Here is a 25,918-nt window from a genome sequence, read left to right on the forward strand (position 1 = left end):
ATATAAAAAGATATTTACATTGATATCTAACTACATTTACTCAACTACAGGATATTGAAATGACAATTTATTAATTGTGCTTTTATTATTTGCCTTATGTTTGTTCATGGTATCCAGGAGATACTGGAAAAGTTAATTCTATTGCCCACCACTATGTGCCCAGATAATGATACAGTAATAATGAGTTGCATGTCCAAACCTTGGTGTGTGATGTTCCAAAATCCCTGCTGCTCATCACCTACCTGATGTATAAGTGATGATAATAATGGACGTTATTGTAATGCATCTGGTAAATGCTACATAATGCAGCCACAGTGGGAATGGTGCATGCTGGACTGTGTCACAGGGTTACTGATTGACAAATTGCACTATTCTGAATGCTCCACATGCCTCCCAAGTGTCTTGTAGCTGATGAAGGTATCTGAGGTTTGCGGGTGAGCCAGTTTCAACCATGGTTTAGTAGCCTTATTTTTGATTGGTTAATAATGTATCTTAATGTCCACCAGGCAGATGGTTCCCTAGTTCATTGTTCTGTCTGAAGGACAGAACCCCAACAAAACAGTGTTACCTTATAGTTCATTTAAAGGTCATAAGTTGTGATATAAAACTGGTTTTCCTCTTGAGAAGGGAGGAATACCAGTTTCACATGCTTCATTAAGCAGGTTTTTTGCAATTTACTTTATATTGTCTCAAAGCAGTGTCTAGAAGACATGCATGCTTATCTTATAAAATAGCTTTGAAAACAAAATTATTATTCAGTCCTATGGTATCTGCTGAGTTAATATAATCAATGGCAAGCTGGCCTCAGAAAAATGTTCTCACGTCTCCCACTGTCCTCCCCAGTGTTTACTCGAGAAGTCATTCCATCCTTCATGGTGAGAACCCACAGGAACTGATGCAATATAGATTGCACAACAGTGAAGGTGGATGGGGAGTGGTGGAAAGGTCATTACTTGCAACATCAGCCAGCAGTTCAATCTGTCAAGGCTCTCAATGTTCAAAATGATTAAACATTCAAAATTACAAAAAATTAAAATAAAAATATGCTAAAACATATCCAGTTAAGATGACTGAAAAAATTTAAATCAATTAAAAAAATCTAACCATTAAAGAACTTGCTACCTCCCAGTTCATTGTCCCCACTGATTACGGTGAAGAAGCCATTCCTGTGGCAGGTCCAGAATAGCTTTTCAAGTAGAGTGCTCACTGTAAGTGGTGGAGAATTGCCACAACTTGATGTTCCTGGAGGAGTACAGTTGGCAAAAATCACTGCAAGCTGCTGTCTGCAACTTCACATCTTTCACACTCATCAAAGTCCCAGTTTGGCTGGTTATGCAGGGAAATGTCATCAGATCCCCACTAAAATCTGGGTGATTATATTTCACTATTAGAATTGACACTGGTGTAGGAGTAAGTGACACATTTCAGTTAGAGAACAAAAAATAAATCATGTATTCTACTCTACCATGAATTTGTGTAATGTGAATCTAATGGCCCAGAGTTTGCCATTGGAGGCAAGATGATGCCTTCTTCAATAATATTGTCCATAAAGATCTGGTGATCTCCAAAAAATGGATTTCTCCTTTCCACATATTAACTTCATTCTGTGTCAGCTGTTCTGGGATTCAGTAATAGTGGTATCTCCCTGTCCAAACAAATTATTATAAGCAAAAAAGACTGGGGATATACCACACAGAAGTATGGCAGAAGCTGAAATATCAAACTTTTAAAAAGCTGTGTTAATTTTGAATTATATTTAAAGTTTGAATTTAAGAAATTATTCTGAGGGAATTAGGCTCTGTATTAAAGTAAGTTGTTCTGGCTGGAGAGATTTCAACAGCCTTCTTCTTAGTCCCTCAGGAGTGAGGATGACTTGCTTCCACTCTGGTTTTGTGGGTTCTGAGGTGGCTAACAGGGCCAGTGTGGGAACCGTTGGCTCTTCCACAGATGTAATTATGCCATAAGAAATCATAGTTACACCTCATTCAATGCTTGACATTTCAAAAAAAGTGTTTTTAAGAAAGGCTCATCTTTATAAAGCACACTTCACGTTACTTTCAGGACATCCCAAAGTGCTTTGCAGCCAATGAAGTACTCGAAGTATTGTACTATGTTCTAATATATGAAACACAGTAGCCAACTTTCTTGCTCTCCAGAGTGGCACAATGATGATGAAATAATGGCTGAACTAGTTGTACATATCGCTGTTGTATGGGCCAAATTCTACAGCCTGGTCTTCTGCTGTACTATTATTTGAATCTATGACCTATGGCAAGCAACTGGGATTGGGAAGGAGCATTTGTGGCTGGGAATGCAACTCAAACTAATGGTCAAACTAGGGACCTTCTTCATTTTTGTAACCCGGTTCCATGCCATGTAGACATCAGGGTTAGGTTTGGAGTGGATCTAAGTTAGTGATCATGCCAAGTTTTGATTCACATTATCAGTCTTGTTAAAGCATTACCTTGATTCCTTCATGGGAAATTGCTCACTTTTCCCCCACTTGCTTTCTTCTCTAAATGTCAGTGATTTGAGCAAGAAATGGCTCTGCTTAAAGCAAGCTGACGTGAATAAATGAATGATGCCAACCAGGTGGTATGGTTGGATATTCAGCTGTCTTTTTCAACCCCAGGAATTTCTGGATTTGAAAGCTAACCAGAAGAGTTACTTTTAAAAAAAAAATGGGTATAGGCTCCAGTAAAACTCCAATAATCTGGCACACTCCAGGTTCTGGTAGTGAAACTAGCAGATATTCTGGACTGTTGAATGTTATTGCTATTAATGCCCCAACACTTCAGTTTACTTTTTTGCATGTTATATAGTATTGAAATAAAATTTCACAGTGAACCCAGCAAGTTTAGAGGGATCATAGGAAATGTGACCCTAGTGAGCATAAAGAGAGTGAAGTGACTGGGGTGCTGGTGAGTCATATACCGACCTATCTGGATTTCCCAATGTTTAGATAATGTATTATCGGAGTTTTACTGTAACAGTTTTTCCTTACATTCTCTAAAAACAACAGTTGATTATTTTAGTAGTACATTATCAGCCAGAGATATACAAGAGTTGATCTTATATGATCACCTACTGATGCACATTAAGGAAATAAATGTGAACTTATAAATCATAAAATAACTTCATTTATGAAGTACATAATGCCAGTGCACATCACTAAAATGCTCAGAGTTAATTGAACAAGAATCTCTGGACCTGGTTAATTTCTCAGTTGCAACATTTAGCAAGTTTAACACAGTCCAAATATCATTGAGACACCACGGGTGAACTCGAAATTGGTGCTGATTGGCCTGAAGGCCTAGTGGCCTGGCCTTGGCTCATTTGCTTTTGAGTGGTTTTTGCATTCCTTCATCTGTTGAATATGCAAAATCATCAAATGTCTCATGTTACTGGGACATAATACATTAGCAGGCCCAAATGGCAAATGTGCATTTAGATATTTTATGAGGAAGGGTATTATTTTTGGATCTGGACTTACAGGAGGATGAGTTTCAAAAGGATTTTTAGTGGAAGAATTTGTTTCTATTCAAAAGGTAATTAATTTTAGCTTTAATTTTATTTTAGCTTTTAATTTTAGTTCTTTTGGTAACTTTACTGTTTGGAGCCATTAAATAATATCATGTCAGAACAGTGAAGTAATACTAATATTTTATTCAGAAATTAATATAAGCTTTGGAAATAGGAATCAGTTGGCCAAGGATGCATTGTGGTTCTAAGACGCATGCCATGGGAATACCTTTTGGACGATGGAGGTTTGTAAAGTTTGTATCATGGATAGTTCAATGACACTATTGGAGCAAGTGCTTTTCCAGCATTTCCAGTAAGTACGCAGAGTTTTAACATTGTACTTGCATTAAGCAGGGCAGTATGTGTGTTCTTGCTGAAGGCTGTTACTTAACTGCATTTTTCAATCCTATGGCACAAATAACAAATGTTAAATAAACTCCTTACGCATTTTATCATTAAAATTGGGCATAAGGATAAATAAATAGCCCCTGAAGTGATCAGTTATTTTTGTTAAGTATGGCTATCTTCAGAGGACAAACATAGATAACATCGAGATCCCGTGTTATTTATAGGTAGAGGATATGGAAACGGCTTGATGTAAAAGTAATTAATTATCCAGTTTATCCTAAGTTGCAAGTTGGCTGCAGGGTTTTGTTTTTAAAAATACCATGTTTTACAAGAATTCAAGATAATATGGGAGGCTCCTCCTCATTTTTTTTGTTTTGCCAGAGACCTTGAAATGTAAACTAATTTGTTGCACAGGTAAAGCAAATAACTGGCTAGCGCGAACTAATTATTAAACAGAGTGCTCTTGTTGAAGCAGAACTTCAGTTGCTGGTGGAGCACCATCTTCAGAAACAGGAGCAGCCGGAGCAGGATTACTCTGAAAGTGACCCCAGCTGTCTAGATGAGCTCAGCCCAATGATGACTGAGTGTTGTCATAGCAATGGAGCCCCTGCTTGCTTGGCAGACACAGACTGGGGTACCCTCAACTGCTGTGAACACATCAGCAACCAAACTGACATCAAACTGCTCCTAAATGCTGAGGACCACCCAGGCAACAGCTCTATTGGTGGTAAGTCAATGGCAGTACTAGAATTATTGCTCCTTCCATCACTGCACACAATCACCACAAGATTCTTGATGATTTCACAAGAGACCAGGTCAAAGAGCTCAGACTACTTCTCATCAAACAGTCTAATTTCACTTATGACTGTAAAGCCATCAGATCAGATTATAGCAATCTCTTGTTTTGCTGTAGTGTTACATTTGCTGATGCTTTTGATAATGCATAGCTGCATTAAAGTTTGAATACTCACACATCAGTTGATATCATTATCTTTCATGCAATTCACATTTAATGCTTATCCAGAATTTTGACTAAAGTCATATTTGAGAGAGTTATGAATATGAAACTGAATGCAATGATTATTAATTAACAATCTGAAATTTAACAGAAGTCATTTTCCATTATATTTGTCACAATAAAAAGTTAAAACAATTCCAGTATTAAACCAAGCAAACATATCTATGATTTTTCAATGGTCAGCACGTTTCCATATAAAATTCATCAACATGATATGCCATTTTTTTTAAACAAGTGGCTTCAATGTACTTATCACTGACCTAATGTGAGATACAGAATAAGCTATTACAATCACATTTAAGCTGTGGAGTTCAGAGTTTGGGCAATAAACTGCCAAAATTAATGGAAATGGAAATGAAAAGAATACAGATTGTATAAATCAGCATTGCCTGTTAAAAGTACCCCTTTTGCTTTCAGGTTTAGTATAAGACACAGCACAAAAACTTGCATTTTAATGACCACCAGTAAATATATTGAATGCAGAGTTTGAAAATATTATATTTTGAAGATTGTGTCTTAAGCAGGGACAAAGTCTAAAGAATACTGACAGTGGCATGAGCAGTGTTTGAAATAGACCACAGTGAGGGTAATACTTGAGGAATAAAAAGGGACACATCTCCCACTCAGATGTTTCGGAACCAATGAATTCAGGTCAGTTTCAAGTGAATGAATCTTGAAGCTTGCAACAATGCTTTGTTTCTTCAAAGGTTTATAAGGGAGTGTTTAGTGCTGATTTTGATGTGTATTGCTGGAATTATTTGAAAACACATTTTGTTTTTGTTGTTAGCAGGTGCTTCCTGCCAGCTTTCAAGACCATAGGAACAAAATGTCTCTGCATAAGCAGATGTTGTTCCGGCAATGTGCTAAAACATGTTCAACTATTGGCACTTAGTTTTGTAAGAGAGAGTGCCCTGTCATTTATTTGATGGGTTCCTATCCCTAGTTAATGTTCCCAAATGTGAATACTAATGACTAATCTCTAAAATTCAGTTACTGATGTTCTTGTCTAACTATCCACATTGATAATTATAGTAATCATCCTTAATTAATCATTGCATGGTTTAATTGAAGTGAACATGTACAAGTGAGTTATACTTAAAACAACAGTTCACTAGACTACCTATTCAAAAGCACTGAACCTTGTTCATTGGATCTAAAATTCATCCAAGTTCCTTAATTTCCCCAGACATCCATCAGCTGCACTGAGACACTCTGACAGTAATATTCTTGTACAGGTTTATATGCATCTTAAAAATTGTACTTTTTAAGTCAGGGAATTGTCTACTGTAGATACAGCAAAGCAAAAATGGTGTGTGGAAAAGTCACAAGCCTCTGCTGATTCAGGTAGAGATTTTAAATTATTTCACATGCATTTTAACAAAATAAAAGTTTCACTAATTCACATGGTTGTTGTGCAGAGGAAATTATATCTTTTATGTTGCAAATTAATACATCAATATTCTTTTGATGTGTTAGTAATTTTTTTGATTTTCCTAGTAAATAAATTTACCATGCTCTTCGATGAAGTGAGTTTACATTTGCAGTGTCTTTTGAATGAATTTGGAAACAAAATGAATGACTAAAATTAAGACAAACAAAGTCAGTATAAAATAACTGTTTGGTGCAAGTATTGCTTCCTGTGGGTGTATCATGTATTGGGATAATTTCTGCAATGTAGATACATTTACATTCAATTATTCTGTAGTGAATTGCTAATCGATAAATATCAAGACAGTAAAATGATTAGTATAACTTTTCATCCGTAGGATGAGATATACAAACTTGGAAATCTAATCAGTGCCTGTCCCTTCAAGTGATGTCTAATATCATTTTTAAAACAAACATATCTGTAACATGTCAGTCGGCAATAGCTCAAATGTGGCCTGTTCCATTGACTGAGAAAGACGACTATGATGTTTCTTTGCTCTAATATTTCCTGCCATTCTCCATTTTCAAATGCTTCAAAATGACAGCATTGCAGAGAGCAAGGACTATGCATGTTATTAAACCTTAAATAGGTTTTGGGAAAGGACAGAAAGAAATAGAACCATAGAACCATAGAGCACAAAACAGACCCTTCGGCCCACCATGTTGTGCCGTCCATCAAACCACCCTCACACTATCTAACCCTTTCCTCCCGCATATCCCTCTATCTCACATTCCTCCATATGCCTATCCAACAAACTCTTGAACCTGTCCAACGTATCTGCCTCCACCACCACCCCAGGCAGTGCATTCCATGCACCAACCACTCTCTGGGTGAAAACCTCCCCCTGGCATCTCCCCTGAACCTCCCACCCATAACCTTAAAGCTATGCCCTCTCATCTTGAGTATTGGTGCCCTGGGAAGGAGGCGCTGACTGTCTACTCTATCTATTCCTCTCAATATTTTATATACCTCTATCATGTCTCCTCTCATCCTTCTCCTTTCCAGTGAATAAAGCCCTAGCACCTTAAGCCTTTCCTCATATTCCATATGCTCTAATCCAGGCAGCATCCTGGTAAATCTCCTCTGCACCCTCTCCAATGCCTCCACATCCTTCCTGTAATGTGGCAACCAAAACTGAACACAGTACTCTAAGTGTGGTCTAACTAGAATTTTGTAAAGCTGCATCATCACTTCACGGCTCTTAAACTCAATCCCACGATTTATGAAAGCTAACATCCCATAGGCCTTCTTAACTGCTCTATCCACCTGTGAGGCAACTTTCAGTGAACTGTGAATATGAACCCCCAGATCCCTCTGCTCCTCTACACTGCCAAGTACCTTGCCATTTACCCTGTACTCTGCCCTGAAGTTTGTCCTTCCAAAGTGTACCACCTCACACTTCTCTGGATTGAACTCCATCTGCCACTTGTCAGCCCAGCTCTGCATCCTATCAATATCCCTCTAAGTTCCGACAGCCCTCCACACTATCCACAACACTGCCAATCTTAGTGTCATCCGCAAACTTACTAACCCAGCCTTTCACCCCCTCATCTAAGTCATCTATAAATATCACAAAAAGTAGAGGTCCCAGAACCGATCCCTGCGGGACACCACTAGTCACTGCCCTCCAATCCGAGAGCATTCCTTCCACCACAACCCTCTGCTTTCTACAGGCAAATACTTGAAGTCTACTTGGGCTTTACCTGATACTTCTAAATGATAAGAGCAATCTGTTAAATATCCCTCTCTCAAAATTGTAAGTAAAAAAATTTAAAAAAAAATTAGGAGCTTGGCCCAATTGGAGACATTTTCAATGTGCTTTTGCAAAAGGTGTTAATTAAAATCAGTCATGCCCTTGAAGTATGTATTATATTGGTGGTCCAAGTGCAGCAGAAAGTTGCAGACATCCACTTGGAAAGAAATGTAGAGAATTTACCTTCTATCAGCAAAGTACATTGTGCAACTGGAATAATCTTACATTTTGAAATTGACACATACAAGGACCAAGGAGTTGGGGTAAAAAACTGATTCAGTATTTCTATTATTACATTTAACAAGTAGAATGTAACCATTAATAAACTGCTCCAATCCAACTAAAATAGATGCACGTTATCAATATTTTACAGGAATTTATAAAGATTTCTGCTAAATGGATATCAGGTTCTTATTGCATATATGCCATAGGCAGACAAACTATTGACTTTGGAAAACTGATAAGTTAAATGCAAAATTGAACAAACCCTGGGTGAAATATTCCAAAGATCCACATAACATTTTTTTTACTTAACAAAACGGTTCCCAACTGATGCCCTTCAATCCACCATCCTTTTTCCCAGCCAGCCTCCCCACCCCACCTTTGCACACTTTTAGATCCCATCTCCAGCTCAGCTGCTAGATTTTCTACAGCTCTGTACTCTCCCCCTTGAACCAATTAGTGAGCTGAGAGCAGGTCACCAAGATTGAATGGAGGCTTACAATGTTTGCTTGCCACCCAATACATTTGCACACATTAAGATTTATATTCTCACATATTAATTTGATGTGCAATCTCTTATATTATGCAGGTGAATCTGACTCATCTAAAGGAACCTGAAATAATCCTAGCAAATGCAAGTATAACTATATAACTGCATAAAAGCCTTGCTTACATAATTCTGAAATAATGTTGAAATTTGGTATCCTAAATTTCAAACATTTTTGGTACACTCAGCAGCCCAGGTTACCCCGTAACTTTAAATTATTTCATCCTTTTTCTGACATTTTTTTAGAAAAAGTATGGGCTTAAAAATATTTTTTATGTTTTTTTTTTGAAAGAAGGTACCTTATCAATCTTTTTCAGCCTTAAAGATGAAGACCAAACTCTGGGAACCACTGATCTCCCAGTGATCTCTCCTGTTCCTCTCTGGAGAGACTTAACAGTGATAAGTGGCCCTCAGGTTCTGAGTTGGTACCCAAGCCTCATCATCGACACATCCTGGGAGAGGTGGGGGTTGGTGGTGCTACTTCACTTCAATCCTTGGCAAAGCTCTAGACATCTCCATCTGCTAAAGTTTAAGTAGGTTAAGTCTATTGTCAATCTGACCAAGGTCAATTCATGAGGGAGATCTTTAGCTCCCTAGGACCTGAACCCATTATTAGGTTTAAGTCTTCCATTGCAATTCCCTCTTGATAATAGACATTCGCAGATGTTGCACGATTCTGCACAACGTCCAAGGCTGCCAGTTGGAGATTCATAGAAACAGAAAATGTAAAATGTAAAGCAGAAAACACACTAATGCCATTTGAAGAAATAGCTATCCAATACCTTACAACACCATGCCAGTAGTCTTATAGGTCACAAATTTTCAAGTGCATATCCACGTACTTTTTAAATATGATGAGGTCCTTTGCCTCTATCACCGTCAGGCAGCAAGTGCCAGACCCTTACCAAATTCTTGGTGAAAACAAAATTCTTCATCTATCCTATTAACCTTCCCGCAGTTACTTAATAGATATAAAGTTCATTAGCCAGGGCATAGAATACAAGAGCATGGAGATCAAAGTACATTTTTATAAAAGAGACAAGAAATTCTGCAGATGCTGGGATCTGGAGCAATATACAAAAAGTGCTGGAGGAACTCAACAGGTCAGGCAGCATCCATGGAGGGAATAAACAGTCAATGTTTCGGGCCGAGACCCTTTGGTTTGGGCACAGCTGGAATATTGTGCACAATTCTGGTTGCCACACTATATATAAAACAAAAGTGCATGGAGTGAGTGCAGAGAGGGGATTCACCAGGACAATGTTTCCCAGGATGGAATGTTTCAGTTATGAAGAGAGATTAGACAGGCTGGATTTGTACTCCTTGGAGCAGAGGAGGCAGAGGGTGGGAAATACCAGATCGAGGCATACAAAAATGAGTGGCATACAGTAGATATGGGGAATAGTTTCTCATATCCACCCTAACAGATGTCTAAAACCAGTGGGCATGAGTTGAAAGGCGAGGAGCGAGAGGGTTAGAGGGGATCAGAGGAGAATCTTTTTCATCCAGGAGGGCCATTGTAATCTAGGATGCACTGCCTGAGTAAGTGGTGGAGGCAGGTACTCTCATAACATTTAAAAAGTATCTGGACAAGCACTTGAATTGCCAAGGCATAGAAGGTTATGGACCAAGGGGCAGTAAAATGAGATTAGTAATAGATGGGTACCTGATATATAGTGGGCTGAAAAGCCCCCTTCTCTGTTGTATGACTCTATGCCCCCTGATTTTTAAGTGAATGCTAAGCAAAATAGCTTCATCTTATTTGTTACAAGTGCCCCTCATATTTTAATGCACCTCAGTTATATCTCCCCTTACACTCTTGTTCTAAAGAGAACAACTTTATCCAATTTTTCCTCATGGCTAAAATTTTCTATTGCTGGCAACGTTCTCGTCACTCTCTTTTGTACTCTCTCAAGTGCAATCACATTTTCCTTGAATGTGGCGACCAGAACTGCACACAATTCTTCACGCAGCTTTTCCCTTGTTCCAAATCTCAGTGATGAAAGCACCAAATAAGAAATGTGATACCATCCACGTAATTTGAAAAGAAAACGTTGGAACCAGATAGCATTCTTTGCGATTGGAAACACAGTTAATATTCCAGATAGCATTCTTTGCGAAGGGAAACACAGTTAATATTTCAGGTTGAAGAGTTCCGACAAAGCATCTTCAACCTAGAACGGTGACTCTGCCTCTCTCTGCATTTCAGATTTCATCTATGTTATTTAAGTGCAATGGGTATCTTTTGGTGGCACCTCATAACATTCTTTCAATTGTAAACATATACTTCCAGAGGGTTTCCCCAGAGGTTGTGGGATGATTCACTAATGATTGACAAACAACAAACTAGAGAGCACAGATACCTTTAGTGTGCTGTCACATAGGATACATTTGGATTCTAGAAGGTAGACCTAACAGAAGGGAGAAGTCTCCTCCCAGGCTGCTACCTTCCACAGATTTAGATCATGTACATTGTGCATCCTTTTCTTTTGGGAGCCAAGGCCGTACCCCATATAAACTTAGCTATCTTTTGAATTATTATAAACACAAAACAGCCACCTTGATCCTGTCAGCACTGGAGTTTCAATTACCTCAAAACCTCCTAGCAATAAATCCACCATTGATAATGTCCAGCTCCAGCTTTTTGCCACACCTTCATCCCACACCCAAAACCAACTATCTTCCACCACCACTCTTTCCCTCTGCCTCATTTATGTCCTTGGCAATGGCTCAAAGAAACAGGTCTAATTAAGATCAATTGGGTTTTCCTGGATCAGCCTCATTTTAAAAAGGTGAACTTGGAGCCCTTAACAGTCTTTAACTGGGAGCTTTCCAGGGATGGGGACAGCTGGTTGTGAGAAATGCTTGGTCAGTATCTCTTAAATAGTTGCAGCCTTTATGAAGGCTGTATGGAATCTGAAAACTCTACCTCAGACTAGTTGGCATAGCACTGTTTAATTGCTGGTCTGATGGAGTTGATGCCGCATAGATGAAAAAAAAACAATACCCTCTTTAATAATTTCATGGCTGACTCCAGATCCTGGTACAAATTTCTGTCCATTTCCACAATGGAAATAGATTTCCAAAATCTACTTGTAGGAGATGGGACCAGGTGCTGATGATAATACAACATAGAATTACAAAATCATAGAATCATTCAACACAGAAGCAGACCCTTTTGGCCCACTTTGTCCATGCTGATGCCCACCTTCATGATACCTTTCTGCTCTAATGTCATTTGCCCACATCCCTCTATGCCTTTCCTATCCAAGCGCCAGTCCAAACACTTTTTAATAGTGTTTGCCTTCACTACCTCCTCTGGCAGTTCATTCCAGATATTCACCAACCTCTGGAAAGTCTTACCCCTCAGATCTCCTTTCAATTTCTCCCCTCTCACCTTACACCTGCACCCTCTAGTTCTAGCATACCCTGCCCTGGGGAAAAGATTTGGCTATCTACCCTATCTATGCCCCTCATAATTTTAATAAGCCTCTATAAAGGTCACTTTCAGCTTCCTACATTCCAGTGAGAATAAACCCAGCCTATCCAATCTCTCATTATAACTACAGCTCTCAATTCCAGGTAACATCCTGCTGAATCTCTTCTGCACTTTTTCTATTGCTACCACGTCCTTTCTATGGTGTGGCAACCAAAACTATGCATAATACTACAATGTCTAACCAATGCTTCATTCAACTGCAACATAACATACCAACTCTTACACTCAGTGCCTTAGCCTATTGAAGGCAAACATAGAAAATGTATTTTTTCACTACCCTATCCACCTGTGTGTTGTCACTTTCAGGGAGGTATGGATTTGTACACAAGGTTCCTCTGCTGTCCTAAGGTCCCTGCCATTTACGATGTCCTACCAGAATTTGACTTCCCAAAGTACATTACCTCACACTTGTCTGGATTAATTTCCATCTGCCACTGCACCACTCAACTTTCCAGCTGATCCATGTCCCATTGTATCTTTAAGTAAACTTCTTTGATATCTACGACTCCACTAATTTTCATTCCACCTACGTTCTCATCCAAGTCACTTATATCTGTTGCAAACAACCAAGGACCTGGCACCAATCCCTGCAGGACACCTCTGGTGACAGACTTCCAGTCAGAAAAACACCCATTCATCATTACTCTCCGCTTCCCATCATCAAGCCAAATTTTGGATTCAGTTGGCCAACACAGCTCAGATCCTTTGTGCCTTAACCTTCTGGATCTGCCTATCATGTGAGACCTCGTCAAGCGCCTTACTAAAGTCCACGTTAACCACGTCTTCCCCTCAACATCTTAAGGAAGTTGCTCAGATAGTGTCCTGGGCACTGCATCTTCCTGAAGATATATTGGCCTATGCAAGAATGTAGGGCGGGTTCAGCAGAATGGCTCCAAAAGGTTCAATTACAAGAGGGGAAATATACTAGACTTCCTGGAATATAGAAACTTATGTGATGATATGATTGAATCTGTAAGGAATTGATAGAGGAAAGATGCATTTTCCTTTGGTTGCCAAGTCCAGGGCAATAGGATGTTATTGTAAAATAAGAACCAGGACATTTTCTCAGACTTCAGAGAATGAATGTTCTCCTATCTTCTGTGCCAACGCCTCACCCAAACACATAGCTTGCCCGTTGTTTACATTAGAACTTTGCAAGGCATCCATTATGGTTGTACGTTACAATTGAAGGCCATTACTGTCCCTTCAACATTCCAGCTGCCACCATACATGCTTGTCAAGTGATATCTGATGGAGGATAATGGGTCAAAGTGACAGGAAAAATGGAACTCTGGAACTCATGATGAGCAATGGGATTGTAGTACAATAGAGGGAGAGAAGGCAGCATCTTGGCCAAACCCTCTAAGAGAGGCTGAGGGACTTTGCAGGAACAAAAGCAGCTACCTTTGTATAACTACTTTGTTGCTGAGTAATTATTACAGTGCAACATGAAGTGTTTCCACTTGTTCAAAAGGTTGTATGACTTTTGATCAGTACATTCACTAAACTGCAAGCAGAAATGCCTCTTGAATTAACTGGATTGAACCTGGACCAACATTCCTAAAAAATTCTGAGAAAGTGCCATGAATTTTGACACAAAAAGGGACAGGCAATGATTTTTTCCAATTACTTATCCTGAAAGGCTATTATTAAATTTAGGATAATCACCACGTTTCCTGAAAGAAGGCAGGCTCTCCAGGTGTAACCCAGTGTGGAGTAAATTTATTGTCATTGAAGTGACTGCAACATCACATGGCTTTGAAAAATTATTTCTATCACAGTTACAGGAACTGAACAGATAGCTCCCCTTAAATGTAATGACGATGTGCCTCAGTTCTCAAGAAGCTCACAGCATCAGCAGACAGAAACAGGCACAGATGAGCAAACTTTGAAACCTCGGCGGAAAGATACACCATTTCAGCACCAGCCACCACCACTCATGACAGGTAGACTTTATGTTACATATTAAGCAAGAATACTAATCCATCCAATTTACATAACCTGGCTTTAAAAAAAAAGAGGGGTAACAATAATCTATGTGTATTTCACAAAATTACTTTTTTTGTACTCACTGCAGGGAGGGATGTTGCTAAATTAACACTGGCATTAACTTGAACAAATATAATTAGTAAACACCTTTCAAATTATACTAGGTCAGTGAAATATGCTTGTTAAAAGAAATCTAAACTTATTTCTTTTTAAACAGTTTAATTGCTTTTCAGGAAAAATTCAAAGCATTGAAGACATTGCAGCCAAAATAATCTAATACAGTTATTCGTATTACAACCGTTCTACTTAACACAATTATAACCTTTGTAATACGAATAACTGTTCATGAAGGCAATGAATGACAAATTTGAGTTGGCAACAAAGGTAAGTATCCAGCTAACAAGCACCAATGGAACAGGATTTTTTAATTGACACTTCTGTTCCATTGTAACATTACCAGAAATGCAATGAAAACCATTTGTACGAATTTTCGACAAGGTTACACCAATGAAGTGGGAGAAGCATCAACAGTGTTCTTGGTCTCAGTAAACTTAGACTAGGAGTGAAGAAAGTTGAACAGAGAATCCATGGATTCTCATGGGAAGCACAAAGGCATTTGCTTCAACTTCCACTTTTCCTTGTACATCAGTTTTATCTCCATCCCCACACAGTCTCAGGCCAGTTGTAATGTTTTGTCAATGTGTTAGTGAGCTGAGCTTTCAAAATCATATTCACTTGGTCACAAAAACTGCTGACTTCCACATCTGTAATAGATACATTATAATCACTACTGTTTAAATCCATCAGCACCTGGCTAGTATTCCATTGCATAGCATCCATAATCCTCCATCCCCTCAATTTCAAATCAAATCTCCCCATGGCTTTGAACCTCGCATAGTAGTACAGCTTGTAGAGCTACTGCCTCACAGCTCCAGTGACCTAGGTTCAATCATGACCTTAGTGTGGAGTTTACACATTCTCCTCCTGACTGTAGTAGGTTCACTTCAGGTGCTCCAGAGTGCCACCACTTCCAAAAGGTATGCACATAGGTAGGTTAATTAGCCAGTGTAAACTACCCCTAGTATTGAGGTGAATGGTAGAATCTTGAGGGGGGGGGGTGGTGGTGAAGAATTGATGGCAATATGGGGAGAATAAAGTGGGATGGGGCGAGTTTAATGTGGAGTGGGTCATTTTCCACACTGCATGACTGAGATCTCTGGGATTTCTTCTCCAACTCTCAACAGTCACATGGTTACCATTTATTTCACTTCATCACTGGTAGCTATGCCTTTAGCCATTGGCTCTAAACTGTCATTTCCCTACATGCCTTTTCTCATCACCACTTCTCTGTCCTCTATTAACGTACTCCTGAAAACCTTCCTGTTGACAAAGCTTAGGTTCGATGTTGTCTTTGACCAAATACATTCTTATGTACTGCATGTTAAAAGCAGAATTATAGATGCAAATTTTTGGTGTATCACAGCTGTTTTTATAATAGGACATTTACCTCTAGATTCTAGCTGTTTGGAACCCTAGTATTAGAAGCTTGCAGAGCCGTGTTTCACCTTTCTGAACAAGTATCTTTATCAGTCCATTGGCTGGAAACTACCACAACTGAAAAAATGGGCTCCTTAATGCATTGCCACATTGGGTGGGGGCTTGCTGTGGTTCTATAGGAGGCACCCCGATAACAAAATTTACTGTGAACCAAGAAGCCTGGGCCATTATGCAAGATGGAGCATTAGGGATCAATCTCCAAGAGAAGGTCATTTTGGAGTTGGGGAGTAGGTGGCTGTGGTTGTTCAGGAGGTTAATTGGAAGGGGACTGTCAGGAGTACAGTTGGGAATCCAAGGACATCAGCAACGGTATTGGGATGGCAGAGGGGTGGGGTCAAGTGTGGAGGAGGGAGGAATGGAAGGGAATGTGGGTGGAAGAAATCATTAAAATGCTGTTTAAAAGGAGAACTTGTTTTTTGTTGGACAAAAAAAAAACCTTAAACAATCCCTTAAGGTTTGTTTCAGTGTTCAGCTATGCATGGAGGATCTAGAAAAAAAAATGTCTGGAAGCAGGCTGCTGGTCCACCAGGCCAATGAATTTAGTTTTGACAAAAGTGTACCACATATTGCATAAAAATAGTCAACTACCTGAGAATTTCTGGGTCCTTCACTGTTCATTCAACTGAGCACCATCAGGCTTTCCAGTAGGGGTCAGCAATCCTCTGAATGTTAATAGTATTGATCCTCAGAACTATTGAATCTTTGCCGACAATAGGTTTGTAGATTAAAGGGTACTGTAGCAATAGTCGCCATGTTGCCGAAGTAATAATCCAGAGACCTGGACCAATGATGCAGAGATAACAAATTGATAATAGCTGGTGAATTTAAATACAGCGAACCCAATAATCTGGAATAAAAAGCTGATGTCCATAAACCTACTGGACAAGACATCTGAATCACCAATGTTATTGAATGAAAGAAATATCCTACCTTACTCAGTCTGCTCTGTGTGCAACTCCAGATTTACAGCAATGTGTTTGCATCACAGCTGCTTGTGTAGTGACTGGGTCTCTCAATGCAAAAGCAGTAAGGAAGAGGCAATAAAATGCTGACTTTTCCCAACAAGGCCCACACTACATAAAAATATTATCTGGTTTCCGCTTTTTATTTTGCTTCCTTATTCTTTATCCACTGGCACTGAATTCATACAAAAGGGAATTTAAAAGCTGTTGATCAACTTGTAAGGAAATTGCCACATCTGCCCAACATTTTTGCAAGGGTCCTGATTTACAGAATCCAGGATAAGTGGCATTATCAATAATGTAGACATATATGTGTACTTGTAGAGTGCTAAAGGAACTTGAACACAGTTAATCTAATTTTCCATGCAATAGTATTCTCAAGCCTTTTGTAGGTCCACCGGAACGTTTCTTCCAAAATTTTAAATGATGTTGCCACTCTCTTTAAGGAAACCCATGTATGGTAGTTGATGTTTGCCTTCATTTCAGGTGGTGCCACCTCACTGCAAAATTGTTTCACAATATCTGGGACCAAATTATTACTGAACATTAAACAATTCAAAGTAAGCCAATTTTTACAACTGCAGGTGCCCAGGTTTTACTTAGATTAATGCTGATTGCAAAACTGAGTGATATTTGAACAAGAGATTGTAGGTATGAACTGCATCCGACACCAAGCCACAAGCTTCTGTTTTACAAGTTTGGAAAGCTGCAGGCAACTTCTGGCTATTCCCACTTAGCAATTAGTTTACCAGAATGTAAATGTTGGTCACTCTAACCCTTCTCATCTCATTGATTGTTTTGGGAGGAGGGAAGAGGTCAGGTGGATTAGGGAAAGGTGTGGTGGCTGGGTAGGTCGGCAATGACATGATCAGAAATGACTGATTGGATGGTCTCAGTGGTTCATCTCTGATGCTGGTAGGAGCATTTCTGAATTTAACATTTAGCAAGTACTTTGAAAAAAGTTCTGGGAGTTGCACTGGTGATTACCGATAAGGCAGCAAGTAGACTGCATTTCTGATTGCATTCATAAACAGTTTTAAGCAGGCTGCCCCAGCCAGATATTTAGGCCTCTGTCAGCAAATACTATTGCCTTTGGGCAATAACAAGCACACCCACATGCCACTTACCAAAACAGAGTGCTTAGATGCACATTTTGCATCAAAAGAAACAGGGTGGATATTTTATTGTTTTGTTGACGTATCATTGATGCCATCATTTGCCAGTTGTATAGATATTTATTGGAAATACTTATGCCTACTGGGATTCATGTTGTCTTGACACAGCACACCTCTGAACAACTATAGAGCGAGTTCTATTTTATATTTCACAACTACATAAAAACAGCCATAGGCTGAATCATTTTGTTTCCCTCAGTTTTCCACATTTGTTCGGTGGTTGTCTGACCTTTCTTTTAAATAGCCAGGGCTTGGGTGTTTTTTTTTGACTGTTTAGGTTTACATTGTCTTCCAGCAATCATTATACATCTCTCTCACTATTTTCTGATACTTCCATGTCTTTGGACATTCTTCATTCATCTTCTGATACAACAGTTGCTCTCGTTCTTTACAAGACTACTGAAATGGTTGCTTGCTAGAACTCTTCAGACATATGAACCTAGAGGAGGGTTTGCACTGCCAGCAGCTAGGATCAGGTTATTTCTGGAATGGGCAAGGCCCAACTCATGTCCAGTCAAGCTGAGATGAAATCAGCAGGCAGTTCAACTACAGTAATGAGTCTGACTAATAAGGCTCATGACCTCAATCAACACATGGAAATATGATAGTGTTGCTCTCAGAGATTGTTGAAAGGAGGGCAGGACTGGCAACTCAAATTCCAGGGTATAAAATCTGCAGATATGATGGGGAATGAGAAAATATAAAAGGAAAGGTGGTCTTGTAAATTCATTTAGGAATTCTTCACTGCTGAAATAAAGGAGGATGTCCTGGAAGATTCTTCAAATGGGTAGAGCTTTGGAACAAAAAGGGGGCAATCCCATTTCTTGGGGTATACTACAGGCCTCTTAATGATCAGCAGGAAAAAGAGCAGATACGAGGACACAGAGAATTCTAAGAGTAATAATGTTGTAATAGGAGAGTATCACCACTGAAAAACTTAGAGGAGGTGGAAGTTTTCAAGTGCTTCCAGGAGAGCTTTTTGAACCAGTACGTGGAGAGAAGCTAGTACTGGACTCAATCCTAGAGAATGTAGCTGGAATGTCAGTGAGAAAGTATTTTTGAGACAGTGACTGTAACTCTAAGTTTGAAGATAGTTTTGGAAAAGGGATAAGGATGGTCTGGAAATCAAGATACTGAATTGGGAGAAGGCATCTTTCAATATCACAAGGCAGAACCTGATAAAAGTAAAATGGGAGCACCAACTTGCAGGTAAGTCTACATTGGACAAATGGGAGTGATTTAAAAAGTGAAGTAACGAGGGGTCATGGCCAACATGTTCCCATAATGGTGAAAGGTAATGGCAGCATGTCCAAGGAGCCTTCAATGGCAAGGGTTTGATTTAAAACATGCACATGGCAGATACAGAGCTCGGGGTATTTGTTCAGGAGTATAGAAATTGCAGGGAGATACTTCTATAAAAAACAAAAATAAAAGAGGGGGAAATGAAATATCAAATGGCCAACAAGATTAAGGAAAAAGTCCCAAAGCATTTTATAAAGTATATTAAGGCAGAAGGACAATTAGGGAAAAGGGGGGTGGGGGGGAGGAAATCAAAGGGGCAACTTGTGTATGGAGCCAGGAGGTTGTAAGTGAGGTCTTAAATGAATACGTATCTCAATTCAATGAGGAAAAGGAGAATTCAGGGAGGGGTTGAAATTAGCATCATCGTGTTTTTCATCTAGATTCCAGCATCTGTCGTCCTTTGTTTCTCTTGAAGTGTTAGAACTCGTTATCATTAAAAGCATTAGATGTCTTAGCAGGCTTAAGGTTGGAAGTATTCCCAAGGCCTAATGAGATGCATCCCAGGCTGCTATGGGAGGCATCAACGACTTTGATGGAATTATCCAAAGAGGTAACAAATTGTATTAATGAGGACAGTCTGGTTGATGTAGTCTACATCAGTTTCCATAAGGCCTTTGACAAGGTCTCACATGGGAAACTAGTCCAAGAAGTTGGAAACCATGAGATCCAAGGCAAGTTGGCAATCTCTTGGACGTGGCAATAGGAGATGGAAGGTGATGGTAGTTTTTGTGATTGGAAGCTTGTGACCAGGGTAGGTACTGGAACCTTTAATGTATACAAAAAAATAATGTTTTGGATGTGGATGTAGAAAGGGTGATTAGCAAGTTTGCAGAGGACAAGAGAATAAATAGTGTTCATACCAAGATATTCTTATTGACAAGATAATATTGATCAGTTGGTAAGATGGACAGAGTGAGTGCTTTCCTTTTTTTTAATTAACTAAATCTCTTGCCCATGACACATTTTTAAGTCACATGTTGTAGCAACGTGTAATAAGTAGACAATTTTTGTGTTTACACTTTGTGTACAAATCTGTAAATAATACATTTTGTAATTTTAACAAAATGTACAGGGAGTGCCTGTATAGTCTAATGCTGAACAATGAGAAGGACGTATTTTGAATTGTAATCAATGTTTTGACTCTTTCAGATACAATTTGATCTTGATAAGTGGTCACAATGTGTTTTTATGAAGACTAAAGGGTAGTGCATACATGCCACATGGAAGAGCCCTTGGGAGTATTGAGGAACAGAGATACCCCTGTTCAAGGATCCTTGAAACTAGAGCACAGGTAGATGAGGTCACAAAAGGCAGCATTTCATTCATTGGCCAGGGTGTAAATACAAGAGCAGGGAGATTATGGTACAACTTTATATAATATTGCTCAGCCTCAGTTGGTGTACTATTGTGCACTATTCTGGTCACCACACCATAGGAAGGACTAAGTGCACAGGAGATGGTGCAGAGGAAGTTCATTAGGATGTTGCTGGGCTGGAGCATTTCAGGGACAAAAAAAAAGGCTGCTGTGGATGTTTTCCTTGGAGTGGAGGAGGCAGAACCCAAGGCACATATATTAAAAACAAGTGGGGCATAGAAGGGGTAAATAGCAAGACATTTTCCCATTGCAGAGGTAATAAAATCAGAGGGCATAGGTTTAATTTCAGGGGATCAGAGGAAGAATTTTTCCACCCAGAGGTCTTGAATTCTTGAACACATACAGTACATAGTGGGAGGTGAAGGCAGGCACACTCACAACAGTGAGCACTTGAATCATGGCAGTATAAGTGGCTATGGTTTCAAATGGAGGTGAATAGGCTTTATATAAATTGGTTTATTATTGTCACATGCACTGAGGGACAGTGAAAAACTTGTCTTGCATACCATTCATACAGATCAATTCATTACAACAGTGCATGGAGGTAGTACAATAACAGAATGCAGAATAAAGTGTTACATTTAGAGAAAATGCAGTGCAGGTAGACAATAAGGTGCAAAGTCATAATGAGGTAGATTGCGAAGACAAGAGTCCATCTTATCGTACTGCAATGTTAGCATTCATTTTGAGAGGACTAGAAGATAAAAGCAAGGATGTAGTGCAGAGGCTTTATAAGGCATTGGTCAGACCACACTTGGAGTATTGTGAGCAGTTTTGGGCCCATATCGAAAGGATGTGCTGGCATTGGAGAGGGTCCAGAGGAGGTTGACAAGAATGATCCCACAAATGAAAGGGTTAACAAGGAGTGTTTGTTGGCTCTGGGCCTGTACTCACTGGAGTTTAGAAGGATGAGGGGGGATCTCATCCTACTGAATATTGGAAGGCCTGGATAGAGTGGACATGGAGAGGATGTTTCCAGTAGTAGAAGAGCCTAGGACCAGAGAGCACAGCCTCAGAATAGGACATCCCTTTAGAACAGAGATGAGGAGGAATTTCTTTAGCCAGAGGGTGGTGAATCTGTAGCATTCATTGCCACAGATAGCTGTGGAGGCAAAGTCATTGAGTACATATAAAGCGGAGGTTGATAGGTGCTTCATTAATAAGGGCATCAAAGGATATGGGGAGAAGGCAGGAGAATGGGGTTGAGAGGGAAAAAAAAAATAAAATTGGCCATGATCGAATGGTCTAATTCTGCTCCTAGGTCTTACAGTAGTGGGATAGAAGCTGCCCTTGAGTCTGGTGGTACATGCTTTCATGTTTTTGTACCCTCTGCCTGAGTGGGAGGTGGGAGGTGGGGGGAAAGAAGAGAAAATGTGAAAGGTGGGTTGGGTTGCTGATTATGTTGGCTGCTTTACTGAGGCAGTGAGAAGTTCAGACACAGTCCATGGAGGGGAGACACAGACTGCAAATGCTGGAAATCTGGAGCAACACAGCAGGTCAGGCAGCATCTATTGGAGGGAAGTGAACAGTTGACGTTTCGGGCCAAGACCCTTCATCAGGACTGGAGATGATAGGTGGAAGAGGCAAAGGGCTGAAGAAGATGGAATCTGAAAGGAGAGGAGTGAAGGAGGTGGGGAACCAGAGGGAGGAAGGTGCAGGTCGGGAGGGGAAAAAAAGAGGAGCAAAGGGGCCAGAGGGATAAGGGAAAACCGAAGTTGGGGGGGGGGGGGGAATAAGGGGAGTGGTCACCTGGAAGGACTGTATAGGGCCCTGAATGGTGGTGAGAGAGGAAGTGTAAGGGCAGGTGTAACACTTAGTGGTTACAGGGATAAGTGCCTGGAGGGAGATTGGTGGGGAGGGATGAGCAGACAAGGGAGTTGCGGAGAGAGCAGTCACTGCGGAAAATGGAGAGGGGAAAGATGTGTCTGGTAGTGGGATCCCGTTGGAGATGGAGGAAGTTGCAGAGAATGATATGTTGGATACCGAGGCTCGTGGGGTGGCAGGTGAGGACAAGGGGAACCCTGTCCCTGTTAGTTCGGGGGCAGGGGGGTGTGCATGGGATGAGGGCAGACGTGCGGGAAATGGTGGGGATGCAGGTGAGGGCTGCATTGATAGCAGTGGAGGGGAAAACCCATTTTCCGAAAAAAAAAGGACATCTCGGATGTCCTGGAATGGAAAGCCTCATCACAGGAACAGATGCGGCAGAGGAACTGAGAGAAGGGAATAGCATTCTTACAAATGACAGGGTGGGAAGAGGTGTAGTCAAGGTAACTGTGGGAGTCAGTGGGTTTGGAAAAGATGTCAGTAGATAATCTGTTTCTAGAGATGGACCAAGTGAACTTAAGTGCAGAGTGGAAGTTGGCTTCCCTACAGAGAGACCCAACACAGATTTAAGTGGGGGGGGGGGGGGGGGAAAGCTCAGTCTGCCGGAACAGCCAGGATCTCCCCATGACCAGCTTCTTTAATTCCATTTCCCATTCCTACACTGACATGTCTGACCACAGCCTCTGCTAGTACCAAGCTGATGCTGAAACACAGATTAAGAGGAACACCACCTCATATTCTGTCTTGGTAGTCTCCAGCCTGACGGCATCAACATCGATTTCTCTAGCTTCCAGTAACCACTCACCCTTTTTTTTTTAACCTCCTCTTCCCCCTCCTCCCCTTCAATTTTCCCTTATTACTCTGGCCCCTTTACCCCTTCTGTTTCCCCCTCCTCCACCCACGTCTTCCTCCATTTAGTTCCCCACCTCCTTCCCTTTAGTCCATGGTCTACTGTCCTATCGGGTTCCATCTTGTTCAACCCTTTGCCTCTTCTGTCTATCACATTCCAGCTTTTCACATTCTCACTCGCCTTCCACCACCTTATTCACCTATCATCTGCCAGCTTGTGCTTCTCCACCTCACCCCTTTTATTCTGGCTTCTGCCCTCTTTCTTTCCAGTTCTGACAAAGGGTCTCAGCCTGCAACGTAGACTGTTCATTTCCTTCCCACAGGTGTTGCCTGACCTGCTGAGTGCCTCCAACATTTCGTATGTGTTACTCCATGGAGGGGAGGCTGGTTGCTGTGATGTGCTGAGCTGTGTCCACAACCCTGTGCAGTTCCTTGCAATCACAGCCAGAGCAGTTGCCACACTGTGATGCATCTGAATAGGATGCTTTCTATGGTGCATCAATAAAAATTGGTGAGGGTCAAAGGGGACATGCCAAATTTCTTTAGCCTTCTGAGGAAGGAAAAGTGCTGGTGAGCTTTCTTGGCCATGGCATCAACATAATTGGACCAGGACAGGCTATTGATGATGTTCACTCCTAGGAACTTGAAACTGTTAATCCTCTTGACCTCAGCACCATTAATTTAGACAGCAGCATCATTCGCCTTCCTGAAGAATATCGATGGGTACTCGATGGTTGGCATGCATGTGATGGGCCAAAGAGCTGGTTTCTCTGCTGTATAACTATAGTATTTTTTTTTCCTCTAATTCAGCTCATCACAGCTTGTTTGTGGCCCAATGTTTAGTCAGGAAAGAATAGGGAATGACTAAGGAGCAAAGGAAAGTATTTGAGGCTGCATTTAGGAGGGAGGGGAGGGTTGGGGGGTGGAAGAGTTGTCTTCCTTTGTTTGAACAGAGTTGCCTGGGATTCAGAGCAAACCAAATTTGATATAACAAAAAGTCTTTGCAATAGAAGATTGAAGCAAGCGACTGCTTTCCATTTAGGTATGTGTAATACTGATGTTCTACATTTACAGGTTTCCTCATTGAGTCCTTGACAGAACATCATGTTTCAAATGTGCTTGTTATTTGAAGTAACAGTGCTCCCATCGTTTCCCCCCCCCCCGACAGTTGTGAAATAACCTCTGAAAATTGCAATGATATCTCAGTTTAAAATTTCATTAATCATCTTTGTAATTAAATTCTGTACTTCTAGATATTTAAAATCTATTTGAAATGTCAGAAAAATGTCTTATCATGCATTTCTTTCTTTTCCCCCACCCCAGATAGCTTTAAGATCATTATTTTTCTTTTAAAAATGAGTTAATAAGAAGTCATTAAAAAATGCAACAGATGTTGAATATTTACAGGTGATTGGTTGAATTAGTATGAAAGGGTTGGATGTCGGTCCTCATCTCTTTTGTTATTTACAATAATGCATCTTCCTGTTACATTGCAAATGTATGACTAGAGTGAAGATGATACACACCTGAGACCAGTGGAATTAAGGTGCATTTGCTTCACATCTTAACATACCAAAATTCTATTCACAGAGCAAAGTTTATCTTTAAAATCTCTTGTCCAGAAAGAAAACTAGTTCCATTTGCCAATGCTCTTTTGCACATTTACAGGGGTGAAACACTTAAGGAGCAAAAATGAAACACCATTCCTTGAGGAAGAAGAGGCAGCATCTGAAAAAGAAGAGTGGTCACCGAAGACCAACTTATGAGCATCGGGAAGGGAAATTTACAGTATCCGAACTGAGAAAGCTTTCCATCGGTCATCCTGCTTCAAATCTGATGGATGGCTCCAGGCCCTCAGTTAATCACCTTGAAGCTTGAAGAGGTTTGGGGCTTAGAAATCTACTTGTATAAATTCACATTAGACTTCAGTCCAGGAAGCAAGTCTCATACAAAATCAGAGGTACACACAAATATGATTGTGTAGAACCAAAATTCAAACATGTCTACCATAAATTCACTTTGTAGTCGCTTTGCCAATAGTAATAATATTGACATTATTGGTATTGTTAAATGAATATTGATGTTTATTATTCTACTACTTTGTTGATGCAAATCTAACCTACTGTAAATATTCAAGAGCTCTAAATAAAGAATGAAAATAAATTGGCATTATAATATTTCCCCACCTCCCCCCCCCACAACCAATTACTCTACATGCAAGTTTGCAGCCCTGGACCAAAGATAACTGACAATTGTAGGAAAATTTGACATAGGAATTCTGGAGCACCCATGAGGCACAAAATGAACTGATGCAAGGTGCCTGTGACCACTTAGTATTATCTTTTTGGCCAATAACCGAGACTTCAGGTATAGCAGAGTAGGAAATGCACTTTTTTAGTGAATCAAACTGTGCCACCTTTTTCCAAGGCTGGGATAGGGAAGGTGTCATAGTTATTGGGGTGTGGAAGAAGCTAGCTGATTAATGGGAGGGTTGTTGAAAAAAAAGGGGGGAGAAAAGAAAAAGCAAATCAAAAACAGCACGACAAG

The 25,918-nt window shown here is 40.2% G+C and overlaps 1 protein-coding gene across 5 annotated transcripts in view; it reads left to right on the plus strand.

The window, feature by feature from the left end:
• ppp1r1c (protein phosphatase 1, regulatory (inhibitor) subunit 1C) overlaps positions 1 to 25,534 on the plus strand; it is an 82,043-nt gene extending 56,509 nt beyond the window's left edge. Inside the window, exons 5-8 of one of the 5 annotated variants that reach the window (XM_052020762.1) lie at positions 4,346 to 4,597; positions 6,158 to 6,232; positions 14,120 to 14,284; positions 25,040 to 25,534. In XM_052020762.1, the coding sequence (XP_051876722.1) occupies positions 4,346 to 4,597; positions 6,158 to 6,232; positions 14,120 to 14,284; positions 25,040 to 25,137 (590 nt within the window). In that variant the 3' untranslated portion in view covers positions 25,138 to 25,534. Of the gene's footprint in view, positions 1 to 4,345; positions 4,598 to 6,157; positions 6,233 to 8,881; positions 8,927 to 14,119; positions 14,285 to 25,039 lie in introns of those variants that run through there. The other 4 variants (XM_052020771.1, XM_052020791.1, XM_052020800.1 and 1 more) reach the window with 4 other exon arrangements.
• The last annotated feature ends 384 nt before the right edge of the window (positions 25,535 to 25,918 follow it).

The sequence above is a fragment of the Pristis pectinata genome, chromosome 1 (genome assembly GCF_009764475.1).
Source record: "Pristis pectinata isolate sPriPec2 chromosome 1, sPriPec2.1.pri, whole genome shotgun sequence".
In the NCBI taxonomy this organism is placed as follows: domain Eukaryota; kingdom Metazoa; phylum Chordata; class Chondrichthyes; order Rhinopristiformes; family Pristidae; genus Pristis; species Pristis pectinata.